Here is a 24630-nt window from a genome sequence, read left to right on the forward strand (position 1 = left end):
ACTCATTTTACCATAGTCCCAAAGGTCCAGTCCTTAGTCTGCTAATGTAACCCCTCGCTACTCATGCATATAAGCAGTAACAACACCTGGATCATTCAGGCTAATTTGACCATGTTCCCAACTAAATTTGAGGTAAAATATGCGAGAAAAACGTATTTGCAGTTTAAACCAAAATTCATATTATCACTTCTACATAATTGCTCATTAATTGCTACTGACAATCAAACTAACTTAGTTTTAGACTTATGAACAAAAATATATTTACCTTTTTAAGGCAAATCTTTGGTCAGTTTGCATCGATCAGTATCCAAAATATGTGGCTGACACTCTGTAAGCTTACAATAATTTCAACGTTTTTGCCCATTACCTCATATATGATCATTCTAGCCTGTATTGTATTAAAGGAGTTACCATCCAGAGATAACCAAGGAACATCTCTAGCAAATCTTAAATTAATCTTCCCATTAATCATAACCAAAAACTGGCACCACTCTCCCGTGCTGTAATGATGAAGCAAAAGGAACCCTAAATACCTGGGGAAACCCCACGTTTTATTGTTTGGGTCAAACCGCGCTTGACCATTTTTACATTCTGCCCGTTTGATGTTACCATTCACTGCCTGCCGAAAACTATCAGAAACTGCACATTCTACACTTTATGAGGAAGATCGCAATATCTTGCTACATTTCGTGTAAATGATTGAATCATACAGTGGCACCTATTTAGTTCATTCCATTTTAGACAAAATAACACCTTCAAGTGGAGCATGTTGTACTGGTTACTGTGTGACTATCAAACACAGCTGGTGATGAAAGATAACATGAAAGATCATGAAACGTTGTTGATTTGTGACCAATACTAGTCAACGCTGGGCAGGTTCAATCCCAGACTGCAGTGGTACGAAACATGATATGATCTAATCGGCAGGCAATGCAGTGCTTTCTGTATTGAACTACAGATTTTTTGCACAGGTGATTGTTTCTACTCGACTGATTTCCATTGTAACTTGCTACGCTTGGCCTGAAGACTTGTTTGACTGTAGGCTTCTTTAGGGTCAAGCAATATATCACCACGTGTTTCTTTTGTGTTCACTCTATATTCTTTTTTCATTCAAATTGACGCGATTCACAATAGTCGTGCAATTTTAGAAGGCGTAAAGTCCCTCTCTAAATTTAGCCATGAGTACCACTACAAGCAATTTCGATCGAATAGACCACTCAGGACAGTTTCGGGACTCTTAAGTATCGGGGCGGGTTAGAATATAATACATGCTATTTGGAAAAGTCGCTATAACATTGTGTATTGTCGTATAACGTACGATCCTTGGTACACCAGAACAACTACTTTATATACATTTTACGAAAGTTTTACGAAACATCCAAATATATATTTTAGTATATGTGTCTTGCAGTTCCTCATTACTCCCACTGGCATGTTCACCCCTCTCTTGATGTCTGAAATGGTATCGTACCGATCCAGGGATCTTTATATCCAGATCTGGGCAACTTATACGACTGTACTAGCTCCGGACTAGCTGGCATATAACACGGTAGTTTACTGGATGCCTGCCTTTGGCAGTTTTTTCCAACTTCTCGTGACGATATAGTAAGTACAAGTATACAGAAATAGTTTCTATTTGTCATATTCTATATTTCATTTACATAGGAAACGTCTTTCTAATTGTGTGGTAAATGTCGTGTTTAGTGACCACATACACTTTTTGTGAATTAGTGTAACCGGTATTTTTATGTTGATATTCAGATTACACAATTCACCATGACAGGATTACATTTATCTATCAAGTCGCTGATTTTTCTTCTGGTTATTGACCCTGTCCTCGTACAAGCAGACGACCAGCTCTGCCATGGCGACCTCCTAGACAACACCATAATGGACTGCATGAACAAACGGTTGACTGAAATACCAACAACATTAAACCCAAGTACGTCAGAGCTGTACCTGAGTTACAACAACATATCCACAATTGAAGAAGGTTCCCTTACCCGCTACCCTGACCTGGAGTATCTGAATTTAGGATGGAACCTATTAGACAAAATTGAAAAACATTATTTTCTTGGTATAAGACATTTAAAGACACTTAGTTTAATTAACAATCCTATAAGACATTTTGAAGACGATAGTTTTGCTGATTTGTCAGTGTTAACTAAGTTGTATTTTGAACATTGTAATGTACAGAATCTGAACACGCACATGTTTGATCCACTTGGAAAGCTTGAAATCTTACAAATGACAAATTGTGGTATAAAAACGATTCATTCAAATGCCTTCTGGGGTCTTTGGTCTTTAAAGTATCTAGACCTGTCCAACAACCAACTAAAATTTCTTCCACCTGATTTTCTAAAACACTTGTCCACCCTTGAAAGTGTCGATTTGAGTGACAACCTGTTAGAAGCTCTTCCTAAGTACATGTGCGTGTTTGCATCTGGCATACGTTTTGTATCCAGCAAAGGGAACCCAATGCGTGGTCTGAACATGGGACCTGGATGTCTGTCCCTGAAAATATTAAACGTCGCACAATGTGGATTGACCCACCTTAAAACAAGCGTTTTTGAATCCCTGCAGTCAACCAATCTTGATCAATTGATTCTGTCTCATAATCAATTCGATACTGTAGATAAACAAGCCTTACTTCAAATCCAATCCATCGGATCAGTCGTATACCACGGTCAAGGTTATAACATGACTGACTTTTTACACTTTTTACAAGCTTTATATGGCCACAAGAATATTACTTCATTGCATGTTTCTGAATGGAATTTGATTAAATTACGCAAACAGACCTTCAGAGCACTTATTGGGGTTCCTTTGAAAGAATTGCATTTAGATTCCAACGGAATAGAGAAACTTGAGCATGGTGCGTTTTCTAAATTGCTATCTCTTAGACAGCTTTGGTTGAGCAACAACAAAATTGCTAAAATAGAAGCACGTACCTTTGCTGGTCTTCCAAGATTAGAATTGCTCAACCTTGCAAACAACGACTTACAACGTGTTTCAGGAGGGTTTTTTGACGGCCCTTCTTCTCCAATGTCATTGAAGAATCTCGAGCTATCCCGTAACGAAATTGATTCGCTTGATGTTGAAATGTTGACAAATTTGTGGCAATTTTCCTACCTTGGTCTTTCGAGTCAACGAAGTGAACGGGTACACATTAAGGATGATATTATCTCTCTTTTGTTACACGTGGAATACGTAGACTTGTCCAATATAGATTTAAGCTATTCTGAAACCTACATGGAAATAACTACATTACGTTCTCTACATCCCCAATATCAAAGCAACGCAACGTTTCATGAAGTGTTTCCAAAGTTGAGCAATTATAATAAATCAATCAAAATCAACTTACGAAGTTTAAACATCAGCTATTCAGGTATATTCCCATTCGTAGAGAATATGCTGAATTATTTGTATAACAACAACGGTGTGGTCATTATTCAGCATTTTTATGCTGATGGCGTTTTAGACAGGAGTCAACCAGGTCCCTTCCCAATACAAATTATACAACTGCTAAAATATTCTAAGTCAATTTCGCTTGGATACAATAATATTGATTCGATACCACAGCGTAGCTTCGTTAATTCTGGTCAGTTAACAAGGCTTGATTTAAGTTTCAATGCTATATCATCTCTGACGAAAAACACTTGGGAAGGACTGATAAATTTGCAATACCTGAGTATACAAAATAATTACTTCACTGTATTATTCCCAGATTATTTTTACAACCTGCCAGCTTTAGTGGAACTCAAGTTACAAGGTAATCCTCTTTACTGCGATTGTCATCTCGCAGTCTTCCTTATGTCTCTCAAAGCAGTGTTGTTACCAGTTGAACCTAAACATGGAAAAAGATTACCGTATTATTTTCAAGACTACGAGTACACGTGTAGTAACATGCATATCACGTTTTTATCTAACGATCCTTTCTGTGCCTCGGCACCTAGATCGTATATATTTCTACCAATATCGCTATTTATCACTGGTATTATGGTAGCATGTCTCCTTGTGGCGTCATCGATGTGGGCTTCTAGAGTACGGGAAAAGTTTAAAACATCTTCATATAGCGAATTTCAAAATATAGACGGGAGAGGTGGTAAAACAAAGAAAGGCAAACAGGCTAGTATGACGCAACAAATGCAAAAATGCTATGATTACGACGTCAATATTGTTTATACAGAAACGGATAGAGATTGGGCAGAAGCAAATATTGCTACCCCTCTTCATGACAATCACAAATTAAAAGTCTGTACCAAAGAAAGGGAATTCATACCAGGATACAAAACAGATGCAAGTATCAAAGCAATTTCAAAGAGCAACAAAACCATTTTTGTTCTTAGTAATGAATTTATACATCAGCAAAGATGTGAATATGAACTAAAGATGGCCTTACAAGAAAAAGAAAAGAACAGGAACGTTGTGTTACTTGTAGCTAAAGAAGACGTTCGTCAGCAAGTCAGGACAACCATGCTTCCTAATGTTATGTTTGAAAATCATAAAGTGTACCCAAATAGTGATAATCCGAGAGATATTAAGACATTCTTTGACTGGTTAGTGAAGGAAATCAAAACTCCAAGTAAGAGGCATAGTAAAGCGAATAAGAAATGTTGTCGAAGTAAGTGTGCTAAGGACAAGGAGAAATGTTGTCCTAGTACATGCATTTCACAGTGTGGACTAGGCTGTGGAGATTCAATAAATAGTCTTACAATCTCTGAAACAGATATTATAATGGAAAGTTCTGTCTAAAGCAAAGAAATATATTCGTGCCTTTTAATTTATTTCATACCCACTGACAAATCGTATGCTTTGCTAATTCATTGCTTACCCACAGATAAATCTTGGATTATGCAAGAAATCAGTTAAAGTCAAATACATTGATCTGGTCATATTTGTTCAAAATAGTTATTGAAATATGTAAACTTGTATAAGTTATAAGGTTAACAACTATGAAATGTCTGTCTCTGATTTTCAGAGTCCCTACCAATTTCTTGTATAAAGCATCATTATTTAGTTGATGACGTATATAGACGAGTGTGAGCGAGTGCGTGTAAGGAGTAGACCGGTCAAAATCAACAAGGGTATACCATCCCAGAAGTGATTTACTGCTATTATATTATATTATACCAGTGTAGTGATATTTACGGTGAAACTTTTTGAAATGTGAAAAAAACTGGAGTTTGGAGTGGAAATCCAATGGATCGGCCCCAGTATCTGAATATTTGCTGAATTTGTTTATGATTACTTCGAATTTATACTATTAGGTCAGAGGTAAATAACATCAATAAACTTACATTTAAACAACAAATCGTTTACCACAGTGCAGACGATGTATGTAGTTTTGTTTATGTTGTACACCGTGTGGTGAGTTAACTTGTGAAAGGTTTGAAGCTAGACTCGCTTTGTGCCAGATTTACACACATCATCTGCCAGGCCATGTGTACGTTTTGAAGGAGTCAAGAACAACGGAATAGGCCTATGCTAAAACGTTCGAGCTCTCTCTGCTAATGCAGCTATCCGTGATTGTCAGCAAATAAGGGTGGGTTATCTCGTTTTACCAATACACAAAGGAAGGGGTCACAGTTTATTTGCCGAATACTATAATACTGTAATCGACTGATTTCGAGCAATGACCAACTGCTTGATGTTGGCATGCGATTAATAGAATAATAAAACGTTTTTATTCGTCATGAAATTTCCTTTGCATTGACAGGAACCACATACTATTAACCACATAGATTAGATTACATTTACTCCATTAATAAATCCATGAAAAGTAAAGATTACAATATATACAAATAAATATATTTAGCAGTGATTACATGTTATTAATGAGTTAAATTGATCTTGGCATGAAACTAAACTTAAACCTGTTTGTACGTGCATGTGTTACTCTGAGGCGACGGCCATTTGTGAGATATTCATATTATGTAAGTAGTGGATGTGTTGGAGCTATGGTAATTTTTGTAGCAGTCTTAACCGCTTTGTCTTTACACACAATATAGAGTTATCAGAAGTGCCTAAGGCTCTAACACAGTTGGGTGTTATGCATTCTCCTGTTTATATGGTTAAGAGTTCACCAGGTCTCAAACTGCTAAAATGTGAACCCCCTTACCCCTTGCCCTCTCCCTTGTATTTACTGAAGGCTCCCTAAGTCTTATTAACAACATATCTGTAACTATTATTAAACAATAAAAAATTAATCGATCCAAAGACATTCATCAGTTTGTTTTCATGATATGTATAACGATAAACATTCAGTCCACTGAAGAAGTAAATCGAGTCTAGATGAAATATTTCCTGCTCGTGATAAAATAACATATATTATATATTATTATCTTGATATTGAGTTATATGCCCGAGGTGCTAGGATATGTTATAATATACCTAGTGTTAATGCTGTGCCATGATTCGCTAGAATCAGTCACGTGATAGGAAAATAGAATGACTACTTCCCTTGGGGAAATAGTCCCATCAATTTTTACATGGTCACGTGACCACCGCGCGTTCACAGCAGGTCAAAATGGCAGCTTCTCAGTGACGATGTCGTCTGCCACCGCGAGTTCACAGCATGAGGTATATTATAAAACACATATTGCCTGGCCTATATTCGGGCTATAGCACCCGTTCATTACCCCCTCGTGACTGTGAGTTACCAGAATCACATGCTATTTCCCTCGGCCGTTGGCCTCGGGAAATAGCATGTGATTCTGGTAACTCACAGTCCCTCGGGTGTAATAAACGGGTGCTATAGCCCTCATGGCCAGGCAATATGTGTTCAATATGCACGACGGGTAGCAGAGTATGTTTTATGGCAGAATTTTCCATTTACAAACGTGTATTCATCACAAATAGATGTTGATTTTGATGCACAGAAATTTTCGTTTTGTTTCTGCATGTCAAAATAGTTCCAGGTTGATTTCAGTCAATATGAAAAAAGAGTTCCGGGTCATTTTCGGTCAGTACCGTAATATATACTGCTAGGTCATAATCACTTTCCCCATTGAAAACAATGCATTACGGGGTGGTCCAGTGTAAGTGACATATAATAAATAGGCATCTTTATCAGTTGTGCATAATTATGACAATCTTCTTAAACATAAGGCATTGTTCTTGGGGATGTCCATACAAATGTATGCACATAGTGCAATGCATGCTCATGTCATAGTGAAGTGTATATGCACATTTAGATGTCATAGTGAAATGTGTCCATATAATAAAATGTACACTCCTGCTAATCAAGAGGCAATCTTCTTTCCCATAGCATGTTATAAACGGGCATGGATTCTTCAATTGCTATTTGAAATTCGCGGGGTAAAACCGAAATGTCAGCATCATTGGGTTTCCATGGTATCTCCTGTTTAAATCCATTACTTTGTAGCATATCACCAAACCAAATTTCATAATCTTTATACGGATCGCTGACCATCATATACCCGGGCATGCTACTGCGATCCCAGTGTAACATACTCTCGTTGAAATACAACCCAACGGCGTGGCAGTATTTCTCGAACATTTTCGCGGGATCATGTTGAATATCATCTGCGTCGACAACAACGATTTGTCTGTCTGTCACGGTCATCTTAATGACGTAATCATACAGCTCGCCAATGGATTTAAAGTTTGTAAAGTCCGACGGCCAGGGTTTGTCACAGTTGATGGAAGACTTTTTCGTGACCTTGTAGAGTGATAAAAACACCTTGACGGGATGACGTATCAGAAACGTGTGTTGATATCCAGTTGGTAGATAGTCCAGTTTGGATGTAACTTTATACGCCATGTCTTTCATTACTACATGACTTTCTGTGGGGGTCTCCTTGTCAAGTATTCGCTTGACATCTTCAAATTTACATCTAGGCTTGAATGGTATATCCTCGTATAATTGGCTGAGTCTATCCTCACCAAAGTAGTAGGCATCATCATAGATTTCGAAGTATACTTTCACTTTCGGTGAATTTGCAATCACTCGACAAAAAGCTGATGATAAACTACGTGGTGAAGTCCATATCATAATTTTTCTTATGTTGTCCATAATGTTCAGTTCAGAGGGGTAGGTAAGAAATCTTAGCGACGATCCAAATATCGCTAACGCTGCTAACAGACAAATTCTCTGTAGTTGCCATACTTTATTATTCAAAGCCCAATCACGCAGTGAAAATATTACGACAGATGTTAAATCTAAATATTCATAGCGTACATACAGGTAAAAGTAGGGCAATGGAAGACACGTTGTCATTCCTCGCACAGTAAAGGGCGGGCAGTGTGGTGAGCTAATGGGCATTATAGACGTGTATAGCATTCAGTTAGCTAATCCATCAAGGATGCGAAACATAAGCGACATCTCCTTAGTTTCCTTACCCACACCCGTACAGACCGATCAGTTTCTCCGGCCTGGGAGGGGGAGGGGACGGTGGATTTTTCTATCGGGTCTACGAAAAGTCACTGACCCCCTCTCTCTGGAAAACCCAAAAACAGGCTGACCTCACCCATCACTCAATTCTAAAACATGGTGACACCCCCCCCCCCCCCAATATATCATATTTACATGACAGGTATTTGATCGTGACTCATCATGGACATGGACATGTGTTAGAGTGTCATACCAAATACATGGTATGTACATGTATAGTTGTGTTAGAGTGTCATACCAAATACATGGTATGTACATGATTGTATAGTTGTGTTAGAGTGTCATACCAGGTGAAGTAATATAATAATGAATTATAGGTAGGAAACATGGAAAAGAAAACATTCCACAGTTCAGAGAAGGTCATCCCACTGTAGGCTCATGTGTTTTTTTCTTCCATCAAAATCCAAAACACAATGAGCGCCTATCAAAAATTTCCAAAACAGGATGACCCCTACCAATTTCAAAAACAGGGTGACCCCCCCCCCCATCCACCACCCCACACCCAAAGCCGAAACTGACCAGTCCCTTACAGTAAGATAATGAATACTTCAGAATAAACCAAAAAAAAAGCTCGCATCCCAACCTTACAACAAAAGGCAATATTGTTGAGCGGAGTGATGAGGCTTTTGTTCTCACTTGTAACTCAAAATAGTTGGCGTGAATTTACAGACTGATTAGCATATTGGAAACCATGTTGTAACTTGTTCTCTTTGCTCCTGAAAAAGCGCTCAACATTACCGATTGGAGGTTCGTTGTAGCTCAATTTGAGCACTCATATACTTGTAAAGGTGTCTAGCATCACGTATTTCTTATTTGGAGAAGAAAATAGCCTCAATGGCATTGAAGCACAACTGTATTTGGCTGTTGCTATGGGCGTGGTCTAGTTGCTAGGCATATTTGCTTGTATTTTTTGAATCTTTACTTGCTTGCCTATTTATCCATTATCTTTACAATATAGTCCATGAATTGACTGTTACTATTAGCGTGGTCTTGTTACTAGGCATATTGCCTACATTTTTGGAATATTTATTAACTTACCTACCCATCCCTATTGTCATCTTTGTAATGTGCATCATCATTTCACTGTTGCTAAGGGCATTTTCATGGTTGCTATGGCCAGTTTTGTCAAAATGTTTTGAACGATAACTGCAGAATACCCCCAGAAATATCCCCACCAAGAGTCAGCCCATTCACCATGCAGCTTTCAAGATGTATGTTTTTGACCAAAATTGAGAGACTTTTAGACCCAATTTGCATATCACCAACGGGATTATCATGTTGCGAATACACATTCATCTGCACGCCCCCAGACGCACCCCATTAAATTTCAACCCAATCTGATCAGTAGTAATGGAATTATAAAGTTTTCACAGAAAGACTATTTTTAAGCCCTAATTTGCATATCACTTTTGGGGTCATTTTGTCATGAACAATTCTTAATCTAAACACCCCTAAGAAGGTTCCCACGAAATTTCAGACTGATCTCCCCAGTAGTTATTTTACCAAAAACCACACCTTTTACCCAAATCACACATCTGTGGTAAGATCATTTTGATTTGAACAATTTCCAAACTAGACATCCAAGGTAATATACTCACCAAATATTATGGCAATCGGTCCAGTGGTTTTTGACTGTAAGCTATTTTCTAATTTCAGACAATGCTCAAAATATTGTTGCGGAAAGCTTGCGGGTGTCACGCCCCCGGGTGCCTATATTTGGTTGGTACCTTACTGGAGAAAGTCGGATTTTTCCCTGTATTTCAGGTCTAGAAATCCCGTGTCTTAGTTGAAGCACATTTTTCATATGCCAGTCAGTTGCTGAGGGGCGGAGTCTTGGTGACATGGTCAGGTAGCTATAGCAACACTTTTGTCCCATGCTCTCGCTCTCTTGCTGGTCACGGTGTAGTCAACATTATGTCAAATACGCTCTTGACATAATCTCTTGGTTTACCGTCATTTTCACTTCTTTTCTGTTAAAACCTACTTCTTCATTTAAGTAATCGTTTTCTTGCATGCCTCTGTGAGGTTGAGTCGTTGGTTTTCACGAATTGGTCGTGATATTTCAGGTTTCTTGGGTTGTGCCGTAGTCTAGAGACGCTGCCGTTGGCGAATGTGTCTGTACTCAATTTTTATAGTGTATATGTTCTGTCATACACAAGGTCAATCGAACAGCTTGGTGTGACGGAGTGGGTTTTTCACTCTTATCGAAGGCTTGCTAAGACTACAACTTATTAGCTTTCGTAGGCAATCTATTCTAATGTTTTATTAGGTGTTAAATATCAGAGTTTCTCGTGTACTTTCCACGAGTTCCTCACTATTGTTAATATCTGCCCAGTATCTTTCAGTGATCATTCCCCAGTTTACATTTTCCGGGTTTCCAGCGATTCCAACAGGGGACCATCCTCGATTGGATGTTTAAATGTAGTCTATTAAATGATAAAAATTACCAGGAGGAGATTAAGGGAAAAAATTAAAGAATGGATTGAAAAATATACTGATATTGAGTGTAAAAGGTTAAGTTCCTATGGGATCTTATTAAATATAAAATTCGAAAATGTATCATTTATTATAGCAAGCAAAAGACCTTTGCTGTAAATTGAAAGACCTGGAAAAGAAATTAAATGAATTAGATATTTTATATAGCACCAACGCATCTTGTGAAAATGCTGAGCTCCTTGACACCACTACGGTCGAGTTAGATAGTCTTTACGACTATATTACACAGGGATTTATTGTCCGCTCAAAGGCACAGTGATCGAAAAAGGGAGAAAAGAGTGCTGAATATTTTCTTGGTCTTGAAAAGAGAAATCAGAGCAGATCTCATACTCAAATAGTGACAGGAGATGATTTTATTTCATCTCGTTTGAAATGTATTTGTTGGAATTTAAATGGTTTAAGTAGTAAGTTTATTGATAATGATTTACTTAACTACATTTCTTCCTACGATATCATCTGTTTAACCGAGACATTGGCTAAGACTAAAATCATTTTACATTTTCTGATTTTTTTTCCATTAATGTTGTGTACGTCAGAAAGTTTGTCATTTTGGCAGACATTCGGGTAGAATATCTTTACTTGTTAGAAATTCTATCGTAACTAACGTAGAGCACCTGCCAAGCACTGGTAATGATTTTCTAAGGATCTTATTAGAATTACAAAAGATTATATAATTAACTCATTGCTCGTCTGCGTGGTATACCTATCACCTGTAGGTTCGTCGCAATATGCAAATGATGAAGCATTTTCACTACTGGAAGAGGAACTCGAAAAGTACACAAGCTCGTTCCCTAACTGTCTGACTATCATATGTGGTGACTTTAATGCTAGGTCGGGCAATATACAGGATTATTTAGAGAATGATAATTTACCGGTTGAATTAGACGAATTTAAACTCCCAACACGTATATCATGTGACACAACTGAGAGGGAAGACATGTAGAACCTCGTAGCATGTACATCCAGAGCTAGCTAAACTGCAACACTTTGTTCTAAACAGAATTTAATTGATACTGTTTTAATTTCTGAGATGTTTGTACCTTTGTGACGTTTGTCTAAAAATTACGACATTTTTTTGCTACCCCCCATGAGTCTTTGCGAAAATCGCCCCTGATTTCCAGTAATTCGTTCTTTTCCTGTTTGGATACACTCAGCATTGTCAAGCAACTGATCACAGCTCCCTATATCCAAGCTATCAAACCGTGCGTTACTACAAAAATCGTCAAATACTGTGTTCTATTGGATTTTGATCTTACTCTACTCATCATGGATTATCCTTCACTTTTTCCTTCATTTTTGAAGTGACACTAGTTTTGTGTTGACGGAATTTGATCTCGGACCGATTGTTGTACTGTTGTGGAGACAAGCGCCATGCCGCGGCCGCTGGCGGCCTGTTTCTGTCCGGAATACCTTTACTTTTTAAGTTTTCTTGTATTACTAGAAGTTTAGTCTGCCGTATTTTGTCTTCGGTTTTATTTTATTTTTGGTTTTGACGTTTTCAGTTTAATTTTATAGAACGTTTAATTTATTCTCGTCTTTTGAGTACTAACGACACGCGTGCCCAGCCTTGTAACAGGTGCCATACTTTTGATATATTCAATTCTGTAGAAAAAAATACTATAATTTTCACGTTTTTAATGTGTTTTTTTTTGTTGAATCGAAGTTTGACTAAAGGTAATTCTTTGTTGTTACACATTCATAATTTGCTTTTATTTTTGTGAACAAGTCATCGAAATTTCGTCTCTGAATTTATATTCTTACTTCTGGAATATTCATGTCTTTAAGTTGTTTATCACCTGAGCTGAGGTCAAGTGGAGCCAGCCATATTCGACGTCTTTGGTGTTCTGGAAAATCGCTTTATTTTTTCCAAAAGTTCAGTAGTAATATTTTGCCATTTTCTATTGGTCTTTACGACATTAATTTCTTTTTAAATATTCATTACCTTTTTTGTTCACTGTCTAATGTATTTTTTTTTCTTCATTTCTGTAGAAAACACTTTGTGGATTGTAAATTATAACCAATACTTTCATTTCTGTACCACAGCGTGTGGTAAATTATATCCAATACTTTCTTTTCTGTTAACATCTCTTCATACAAAACTTCTGTAGTGAAATATGTATCAAGGACAAAGACTTGTCATAAATTGCCTACAGTCTGATACATATATAATTCCAGTCAATCTCACTCTGATTTATTCCCTTCAATATCAGCTTTTTTGTTCTCTTTATTCTTCATATCATTTTACTTCTGATTACTGTATCCATTCCTGTTACTGTACATGTGTTTATGATGCTTGCATCTATTGCTAATTTTTTCACTTTCGTCGAATAGGACAGTGAAAAGTAGACCTGCCATTAACATGTAACAAGTAACAGCTCTCGTGTTTTGTTGGGGTTGCAATTACTTTGTCTTGCAATTGGATTTTACAACTCTTGTTTTGTTTTACTTTTGAATTTCAATCTCTGAATGAGTTTTTTCCTTCTTTCTTCCCATGACTTGAATGTCTAATCTTGGAGCCAGATGTATTTTGTCATAATTTCGTTAATTGTGTTGTTGCCAAGTGATCTTCATTTTTACTCCCACTAAAGGAAGGGACTTTATTTTTATTTGACTATGAAATGTATTGTATAAAGTTTACTTACACCAATATGATTTAATGAGGTTGCATGATAGAGTAAATGCCAAAGTGTCTACTACTTAGGTGACCAGAGTCCAACACTTTCAAGTAAGGATATGGATATATTATATATACATATATGGTTCATTTTCAAAAAGCGATAATTTCGCTCTCTAAAAAGAAGGCCTGCTGTAGGCAAGTACATGTAGCATTTTATTCACATAATAACTGACTATCTAGTTGCTAAGTTGGTGATTTTAACACTCTATTCCATAGAGTATTAGAATGTCAGATACAACGTGGTAATAAAGAGACAAAACAAACAAATATGTAGTCTGCTAAATTGATTTACGTTTTACGTGCTTATATGTGTATGGTATATGGACCTCAATTGTATTGGTTCATAAAGCAAGTATTCTATGGAACTATCCTGTCTTACTCTCTTTACCTGATCAATCAACTCTTGTCTATAATTCTTCTTATCTTCAACAAGTCCAACTGATATCAATAACTTTATTTCCGAGAAATTAGACATTCCACAAACTCGTAACATCTGCGTACAAGTCTTTCATCATCCATTTTCAAAATCCTCAACCAATATTTTACAATTCTACTGATATAGATATAACACGGAGTATTGTACGAACCACCATAATTTTCACATGCTGGTCCATGTCCATGCATTGTACTTCAACAAAACTTAGAAACAAGAGGGTTTTCAAAGTGTGTAACAATTATACAACAGGAATAATTTTGTACTTGAAAAATATACCCATTCCAAAGCACATCGTTTGTACATTTTTGATCAGAAATCTATATTCATGTATGTCAGTCTTGGCAGATGTTTTCGGAGACAAATCCCGTTAACCACACATACACACATATATATACATAATTACGCACATATACATAAGTCACCAATAAAATCCATTTTAATTCATAAATAAATTTACAGTTCTTTTAAATGATATATTGAATTTATTCTCTAACTGTAACATGTCTTTAAAGCTCCATGTTCATTGAATTGAAAGTAAATAAGTTGGTAACCGTTACCTTTTACCGTTTGACACCAGTAAAATCACTTCGTCAGTTTGTCCTAAATGATGATGGTATGACGTCTTCCTGATCGTCCTTTTCTTAGCGAGTACAATAGCCAATGTAAAGAGAAATAACGAACACGTATAAGCCCCTGGCCATAAAACAAGCATTGCCGTCTTCCAGTTGTATATTCTTCTCAATGTCGGTAAAAAGAGAGCGAGATTGCCACCTATTACATTGACCGTGAAACCGTAGATGGCCATGGCGGAGGTTTGGCGTCCAGGAGGAGCCTGTTCAACGATAGTTGTCACGATGATTCCACTCCACATTTCATTGATAAAATATCCAGGTATTAGCACAAAGAAACTCCATGGTGGTGGCAAAGACAACACTAGTAGGGCACAGGGAATGGAAAACATCTGGAATGATAAACAAACTTTGGGGTTAAAGTGGTCATATCATCGGTTAGAAATAGATATTTCTTTTAGAGTTTAATGATTACAGCAACTTTATACCCATTACGTTGTTCTGTGTCAAAACAACAAGGAAACAAGAACTAAACCCACCATTGTAAGTCAATACATTGCAAACAAAATAACCTTAAAAATATGGGTATAAAGTTTGTTCAGAAATCACTTCCTGTACATACAATAACAAAATTCTTCATTCTTTAATTCTTTTTGCGTTTGTTGTAGTTGTTTTTATTTTACAATTTATCGAGTAACAAACAAAGGCTTTGGCTCAGTTGTTATACAAAAATTTTCAAACAGAAAATATAGTCAAGTTCTATTACCTAAACATTCCAATTAAATCTACATGGCCACGCTAAGTTAAGATGCATCAGGCGCACACTTTAAATCGTTACCTAGAGGGTATATGGAGAGATTGACAAACGGCGTACCACTAGCGCCATAAACAGGCTATTGTAACCCCTATAATCCTGTCAACATAACTTTAACTTATTTTGTAAGAGTTCACAGGATTTCACTAGCAGTCATCAGCTAGTCTAGAAATGAAAAAAATAATATGACCAGGAGAAGTTTTCAAGTTGTTTTTAGGAAACTGAGAACTGTTACACAACTTACCACAGAAACAAGAATTACTCTTAGTCGGCCAACATATCCTTGTTGACTGTGTGTGGCTATTCTATCAGCTAATGCTCCCCCCGTCAGGGACCCCAGTAGTCCTGCGACAGCAGGTATCCAACTTAGAAAATTTTCAACCGGGAAACTGGGGTAGTAATGGTTGATGAAATTGTGAATGTTGTAATAAAATGTGTGCCCTCCTCCACAACGAATAGCGCCACCAATGACGAGTACAAGAAACAGCGTGTTGCAGAATGGAGCTGGGTTAAGTGTTGAGTGGTGCATATCCAGAGAGGGTTTCTCGTTATGAATGGTGCCATTGTTTAACTGTTCGGCTCCAATACCTTGTGTCACCTACAACAAAGGAAACAGTTCAATTATTACAGCATTTCGTTTCGACTATTATAAACTAATTGTATGTGATAGGGATGGGACTGGCTATATAAAACACTCAATCGTTATTCCTGTGGTATATTTTTGTGTGTGGCTTTTGTACCGAATTGCCACTCGTAAATTATTTGATTTGTGTGTTTGTGTGAGATTGCCTATGTATATGCGAACATCCATCTATCTATCTATCTATCCATACATTCACCTATCCATCCAGCTATCAGTAGGTATGTGGGAAGGTAGATAGATAGGTCACATTTCTTACGTCACGACTTGGGTCCTTTATTGTACAGTATGTGAGTAGTCCAAGTAAGATACCAGGTAATCCCGTCACAAAGTACGCATTCCTCCATCCAGTACTCGAGGCTATCATCTTGATGACAAATGCCATGCTGAAGCCGAAGTGTGCACCCCACATAAAGAAACTCATCGCAATCGCACGGAAGTACTGTGAGAGTTATACAGGAGAAACGAAGTTGGTGTGGCATTTAGAGTTATAACAGACACAGGCAACTTGAAACCCCAAATAAATGATTATATTGGTGTCCCATCCATTAATTAGACATAGAAACAGACTAAGTAACCATGGTTTTTGCTTTTCAGTTGGAACATTAGAAATGCACCAGGTCTATGTGTGACGATTTCAGCAGATGCCTGCTTCAATCTCCTTTTTGCAATGTTCATAAGTTATCAATGTTATTAGATCCTGCTGTGTAGTGTCCTGCTTCTGTTATTGTTAGTCTGTATTTGAAATGTGCCTATCTTGGTTAAAGCCATCATGTGACTCTCACCATACCAACCCCATTTATATGTATAAGACAAAGTGTCAGTCATTACAGCCAAAATCAACATTTCGTTATTATCGTTAATCGTTTCGGTAGGTGATCCTGAGTGGATCATGGGCTTGTCTGATAATGTGAGTCGCTCAACATGGGTTGGTATTTATTTTGTATTGTTGGAGTAAATTTGTCATGTTGATTTGGCTATGTACGTTTCTAGAAAATATTGTTCAATACAACTATCTCATATCAATGACTAGTAGTACGCCAAGATAAAAACCATGTCAGCTGAAACAGAGATTTGTCTGGTTCGACACAAATCTTAATAACATGAGTACATATTTCATTGTCTTGCTTGATAAGTATAGTGCCAACATTGCTACATTTTTAACCAAATCGATGCAAGGCACACATACAATGTAAGATTCTTCTTTTAGACGGAAATATACCAGTGTTACAATGTTTTCTGTTACAATGTAGCCAGATAATGAAATGATACTATGTTTGTAAGTTTTTGTCTAGCCAGACTACATTCTGTTTTAGGTGATATGGTTTTCATTGTAAGTCATTTTGAGTGTAAAAAGTTAAAATTTCATGGTCACGTTATCAAGGTCGTACTATAAATACTCACATGTGGAACATAACTTGATATCAAACTGACTGCAAATGCTGTAAAGGCGGCCTCGCTTTGAAAATAAAAACAGTGACAAACTCATGCTCACATGATCATGATCATTGCCTTGCAACTATTATCGAATTCAAAGATTTATTGTACTAATGAAAGCTTAGTTGGCTTTGTAAAGTTCTATGATCTCTCAGTATTATTATTCCGATGGTAGCAAAATCCTACTGTTAGGCCACGGGGTAGTCACACTCACAGGATTTCTACATATGCATGGATAATCCCTATAACATGATGGTGCGAAAATGTCATTCAACTAACCCCACCCCGCCCCGACCGAGATGCCAACAGTTGCGAAATTGTTCAAAGGGGGCACAAAACAAGTCAGAAATGCACAGAAAATAGAAAATGTAATAACGTTTCAACACTGAGTACAGTTTTAGTGATTGTGACATTTGTAGACCAAAAATTCGTCAGTGTCGACAGTAACCACTTATGAAAGAAGGAGTAGACACAGCAGCGAATCTCTACAAAAGGCGTGATTATCCCCGAAGAGCGTCCACTATTTATGTCTAGGATATTTAGTGATTTAACATACATGCATAGTATAAATACTCGTTTAAATAGAGAACTTCCTTTGCGTACCTGTTGTCTTGAAGGTTACTAACCTCTACTACTACTACTACTACTACTACTACTACTACTACTACTACTACTACTACTACTACTACTACTACTACTACTACTACTACTACTACTACTACTATAAAACTATATTGACTGTTACATTTATTTTCATTTTTTAATTATCGCTCATCCTTCCAAGAGTATTGATGGATTTTACAACTGCCAGTATTTACCTATAAACTAATTGGTCAAATACACAATTAGACATAATTAAATCCTAATTACATATATGTAAATCACAATCATGTCACATTATGAATCAAAGTTGGAATATGAGGTTTAATGGCAACAGATTCTCTATTCTGATGTATGTTATTTTTTTGCTGACGTCATGCGTGATGGGGCATGACTTAAAGACTGGCAGATCTAAGGAATGTTTGTAAGCTTGGGCAATCAAAACGACAGTTAGGATACTGAGCTGAAATAGGTTTAGTCCTTCAAGACTACATGTAGGCTACACATTCCTTGATACACTTACAATAACGCCACACCGATTCTGGTCAGTGCTAAATGCCAATATGATAAAGCCAGTGAACCATACCATAACATTAAACTCCATGAAATAGCACACGTAGCAATTACATTCTTTCTATTATGGCGTTTCTTTTCTAAGACAATTCCTACAGGAACACCACTGAATCCAAATATGATATTAAACAGTGGTCCAGCAAGGAGTTGATACTTCATACCAGTTCCTGTATAATGCCAAGAACACTTTGACGTGTGGATAGGAATTTCACATCTGAAATAAATTGAGAAATGGATTCACTTAGATCGAAAATAAGTATATGTTTTACTAGAATCAAGCAAAATCAAGTATGTGAATATATATAGGTAAGATTTAGTGCGATGTGTAATATTGATAGTCAGTCAGTCAGTCAGTCAGTCAGTCAGTCCTTCAATTAGTAGTTAGCTGGTTTAGGTTGTTGGTTGGTTTGTTGTAATATTTAATGTCAAAATTACATGCACTTACAAAGGCTACAATATAATGTATGCTACTCAAGGAGTTGAGAACGTATATAAAGGGTCATTGTGCTTCGTATCCATGCCAGGTGTAATCACGACTATTTATAGTGCCTGGATCTCTCCGGAGTACAGGCGCATTATAAATACAATTACACTGTATTATTATCACCATTATTGGTTGATTGATTGGTTGTTTGGTTGGTTGGTTGTTGATGACTGACTGACCATAAGTCTTTCTCCATCCAGCCAACGTGTAAGTTTGTCAGTTAGTTTATTAGTTTTGTAATTAGGTATTCAGTCTGTCGATCGCGTGCCCAGTTATTCAACCTTTATTCTGATATTCAATGACCGGACTTACTGCTTCGACCAAAGATATTCTTTCTACGGGATATTTGCATAAATTCTAAATACAAACCTGCTTTATTAACCCCTGACATTTATTACGTCATAATCGCCACCAATGTGAATTAAAACGTGTGCATTACCTTCCACAGCTGTTTCGTTGTTGCCTTAGACCATATTAATAACCAATGAATAACGAATATTTGTCAAAATGGCCTTCACATCGCTTCTGTTCTAAATTGCCATGGTATCACATTACCCACCCTCATTAAAACATGCCAGTAATGTTTGATTTGTTGTAATTTGGTCCGAGTCACACTTCAGTATATAAAGTGCATGTCATCTTTTATTAATTCGACCTAACATTGTGGTACATGTATAAAGTGGTACATATACTCATATCATTATTAAAAAATGTCTCGGCAATTGTGTAGGGTAGTAATGAAATGGGGATTATTACCGTGTTTCGAAACCTTTATGTCATTTAAAATGACAAGTGTTACCGCAGTAAATATCATTTTATTATAACCTTTAACCTTTAACCTTTAGCATTTGGGAAAAAGATAGAAAGTACAAGATATCAGCAGGGTTGTGAAACCTCTTCCGTCATGTGACCGAAATGATACCGGAAATACCAGAAGAAACTCGAAAATAAATCTGAGTGGAACTTTTATAATCACCTTTAATGTAACGGATTATTGTATGTAAGGAAATATGTACAATTTTTGTTGTTTGTTTTTACTCACAGGGTATCATTTTTTCGACAACCATCTTCTTTCCTTGGCACATGTCTTTCGATTGTTCGACACTCCTTATCTCCAAACTTGATGTCGTTCGCCATTTGTACGTTTGTAGCCACAATGACATATCTAAATAACAGAAAGATAGTTGAGGTAAGACAATATGCATTTGAACACAAAGCATGAAAGGAGATACAGTACTCAGGTTAATATTTTAGTCTTATATTGCGCTAGCCGTTTTACTTTCAATGGACTGTAAAATCCTGGATTGCACATTTTTGCAATAAAAAATTACCCCAAACAAGATTGAGTATGGGTATGCTCTACTGCTTCATTTAGATACTGTTCAATTATATTTGCGAACCTTTCTCAGTCAAATTAGAGTCTTATGGTAGAATGCGCCTCGGGTACCAATTTCCCTGAAATTCAAAGTTGTTCAAATCTTCCAAAACGTTGCCATAGCAAAACATGTTCCTGGTCCTTTTGAAATAATGAAAGAAATTTGGGGGTTCACTGTCTTGTTTTCAAGGAATGGCCTATCTTTCATTTTCTAATATTTACACAATATTAACGCAGTATTTGGCGGCCATATTAGATTCTAAAATGAGTTAAAATTGGTGTCATTTCTACTTCAAAAATGTGTACAAGTGACCTCTGGTTGTCTTCCTAGCTATTCACTGAACATTAGCTGATGTTTAGTTTAGCATTTTGGAAGAGTAAAGTGTTGAAGTTCTCATATCCGAGTTGTATCAAGTTGAATTATTAATTACCGTCTCCTCCAAATAAATAAGTTAATCATAATACAGAACAGTGAGACAGAGAAGGAAATTATCGATATATGTTATGCTGATAAAAGTGTCAGCCTTGTATAAAGCGTGACTAGTTTTACAAATGGCGTGTGTTAAACTCGTTGTGACCATTCATGCGAACAGCTCTACAAATGACGGGGTTAATGAAAACAAGAAATGAAAACAACGTTCTTTGGGTTTTAATCAATACATTGTTAGATTTAAGCTTCTAGAGTACATACAGCAGCAGCACACACACACACACACACACACACACACACACACACACACACACACACACACGTTTTTATAGCGTTTTAGGTGTAGTTTCATTCTTTTCAGTGTACATTTTATGTATTGTGTCGAGGTTATGGAATAATTCTATTCAGTTTACTGGATTCAATATTTTTGGGTGCCAATTTGATTGGTTGATGCATTGTGACACGTGATGAAATCTAATTGTCATGTGATTATGTGAGATCGAGAACGACCATTCCATAATTAACTCCATACCTTGATGGCTGAGAGTGGCCATAAATATATTGCTTGGAGGGTTCGCTTTCAATGTGTTTAGTTTGATCGATTGTAAACAAAGACACACACTGTAGTATTATGTCAAACGACAACGTATTACAGAAATAACTACTAAATATGTCAGTTGTCCTGCCACAGCTGCGAGTACTGATAGAAAACTCTGATACACAAAAACAACAGGGGATGCCTCTTGAGTAAATTTAGGCAACGCTTTTATAAGTTTGTTATATCTGTGGAAGTTATTATCAGTAACAGTCAGACTCGGTCGCTATGTTACAATAATGTTCAATATCAGTAAATAGAATTATGGGATTCTGGTTCCTGTGGTGTATATAATTTGAGAAGTTACCGACACTAACTACCTTGTATGTAGTCTTGTTGCTAGATCCCTCGGGCTATTCTGCTCACTGCGAAGGCGACCGAAGGTCGCTAGTGAGGGCGATATGAATAGTCAAGGTACGCACGAACTAGTGATTTATAGAGTGGCAATAAAATATCCTTCGATTTACAAGCGAATGTTCTATTAATCATTCCAAATACTCGATTTGCCTTATTTATGGAGTCTTCTCTGTGATTTGCATTTTCGATTGTATGTCACCTTGAGTGTTGAGAAGAAAGCCCGAGGTCTAGCAGCTAGACTACACTGTACGTCATTTTACATGCTTACCACAAAGAAACAAGCAAACAAACAAACAAACAAACAAACAAACGCAGCGGTAGTTGTTCTCAGGCTGTGTCATACATTTATTCAGGAGGTTTTGAAGCCTAAGAATTTGAGTGTCTTTCCAAAAAAAAAATAGAAGAAATCAGATTTTTTAGCAGTGGACATTTCCCTAACCTCGTTAGGCTCTGCGTAAAGTTATTATTTATCGGCATAAAGTTACAAAAATATATAGTTGTAAAGGTTTAAAACATGTATGGATTTATGATAGTTCCAGTTATACTTTCATCCCTGAACAGCTTAATTTATTTTGGTGTAGTGATCCTTGATTGTGTGGGATTTATACATTGACAAATTACCGACACCAGTTTACCGTGAATTTACGTGGGGGTAGGAAGCCAATGAGGTTTTTAAAGACCCCTTACTGTATGTTCTGAGGATGTTATCAATACACGCCTTAAAATGATTAATTGATGTAGTAGTAGCAATAACCCTTTGTGGTAACTGTTCCAAATGTCTACGACACGTTGACTGAACAAATATTTTACCTACATCCAATCTGAATCTGTTCTTAAATAATTCTTGTTTTGCAAGTAGATACTTTGAAAAATACAGCTGGGTCACCGAGAGTATGTTCATGGAAAAGTTTGTACACTTCCACCAAATCAGCTCTGATCAGTCTGGGTTTCAAGGTTGTCAGTTTCAGTACGTGTAATTTGTTATTATATTATTATCAAGCTTCAGAATCATCCTGGTGAACCAACCGTGCACTTTTCTAATAGTACAATATCCCGACTCTAGGATATTTTATTGCCACTCTATAAATCACTAGTTCGTCCTCGATGTGTGCACATTGAACACTTACACTTGGCATGACACATATATATGACCCCACGAAGGTCTTCAAAGTATTCACTCTCAACTCTCAATCATACCTACTATGGACACCGAACAACTGTCATTACATTATTTTAGACCCTGCATTAAGTGTTGGATTAACTTCAGTGCTATGTATGGACAGTCGGACCCACTAGCAATTTGTACTTGGAACAAAGTATGTTGTAAAGCAAAGAACATATAGCATGCAGGCAATTCCTTGATAAATTTATACGTACATAGAATAATTATTTGTATATCAATGCAGCTCCGAATGAATGTCCGCTAAATCTACGCTTATGTATGCACCGTGGCCAAAATAGACACTCGTTTAAAGTATGAATTTATCTATAGATTGCATACAACTGTTTTGGTAGTCTCGCTGCCAGACTCGTGACTATCGTCCCTAAGTTTTGTAAACCGAGCGCCGAAGCCGCGAGAAGTGAGTGACTTTAGTCCCGGGACTAAAGTCATTCACTTCTCTCGGCTTCTCCGCTCGGCTTACAAAGCTTAGGGACGATATCGATAGTCACGAGTCTGGCAGCGAGACTACTGTTCTGGTTGTCAACGTTTACAGACAAACGAAAACCGATACATTGTATAGGGTGATGACCCTGCAGGTACTAGTATGTGGTGATGTGGTGGGCAACAAAACACTGCCATAGAATCCAAAATCAAAAGAAAATTTACAATAACATAAACGATCAAATATTCTGTAATGATACTGAAATTTTTTTACCTGCTAATCTGGTTCGAAGCAAGCAATAACATCATTAGAAAGACCACGTACATCGAATACTTGTTCTCGGACAAATGGTATACGAAGTGGTACCAAAAAGAACAGCGACTTGTCCCCGCCATCTTTGTTTATTTGACCCTATACGTGCATCTATTGTTCATGCAGTCAGGTCCGGAAATTCTTGAGGTAAGTTTACATAATAACGTGTGCAGATTGAAGACACGAAATGGAACGTTTTATCGGTTTTCTGGTTTTATCTTGCCTATATCCCGCCTAACACGCACAGCTGTCGGCCGCTTTGAAAAATAATCGCTAGATACTGCCGCTTTATTGCTAATAAATGTATATATCTATTTGAAATAATCCGATGACAGCTGTCCCTAGAATGTGGGAGAATGACGGAGGGTTTATTATTTCTACACAATGTGTTGTCATCGTTTCAAAGGTACGTCTACTCTTCATAAAATACGTCAATTTTCCAGCCATAATTTTGTGAACAAGTTGGTTTGACATGTTGATTAATAGCAGCAAAGTCACTTTTGTCAAGATTGCCATCTGTCGACCATTACCATCGATGCGTAGAAAAATCAGGAAACATCGACATCATATTTGTTTGGGTTGTTTGGTTTTCCCAACAAACTATGGCCGATGTAAGGTTTAGAGAATTGAAAAATGCATTCGAGTAGTTTCTCACTATCTAAGAAAATAGAAAATAGACTATTCTTGTATTGATTACTGCCAAGCTTATCAACATATATTATGAGTGATAAAGAGCACCCTGCTTATTCAACCTTATCTTGTAAAGAAGACCTACAGCAATTGACATGTGTTCAGCCATTTTTGGGGAAATCATG

The 24630-nt window shown here is 37.0% G+C and overlaps 2 protein-coding genes across 3 annotated transcripts; one reads left to right on the top strand and one right to left on the bottom strand.

The window, feature by feature from the left end:
• The first annotated feature begins 3026 nt into the window (after positions 1 to 3026).
• Positions 3027 to 5210, top strand: LOC144451591 (toll-like receptor 2). The gene has a single exon (XM_078142479.1). The coding sequence runs from the start codon at positions 3046 to 3048 to the stop codon at positions 4753 to 4755; it is 1710 nt and encodes a 569-aa protein (XP_077998605.1). The 5' UTR covers positions 3027 to 3045; the 3' UTR covers positions 4756 to 5210.
• A 9277-nt stretch (positions 5211 to 14487) lies between these two features.
• LOC144451521 (uncharacterized) lies at positions 14488 to 24136 on the bottom strand. Of its 2 annotated transcripts, none has more exons than XM_078142393.1 (7): positions 23777 to 24136; positions 20185 to 20307; positions 18672 to 18872; positions 17453 to 17507; positions 16308 to 16490; positions 15653 to 16006; positions 14488 to 14986 (listed from the first exon to the last, which is right to left on the bottom strand). In XM_078142393.1, the coding sequence occupies exons 1-7, from the start codon at positions 23896 to 23898 to the stop codon at positions 14579 to 14581; spliced, it is 1446 nt and encodes a 481-aa protein (XP_077998519.1). In that variant the 5' UTR covers positions 23899 to 24136; the 3' UTR covers positions 14488 to 14578. The 2 variants fall into 2 exon arrangements, with proteins under 2 accessions (XP_077998519.1, XP_077998518.1); XM_078142392.1 differs by having other exon boundaries at positions 18609 to 18872.
• Positions 24137 to 24630: the final 494 nt, after the last annotated feature.

The sequence above is a fragment of the Glandiceps talaboti genome, chromosome 21, assembly GCF_964340395.1.
Source record: "Glandiceps talaboti chromosome 21, keGlaTala1.1, whole genome shotgun sequence".
NCBI classification, from domain to species: Eukaryota; Metazoa; Hemichordata; class Enteropneusta; family Spengelidae; genus Glandiceps; species Glandiceps talaboti.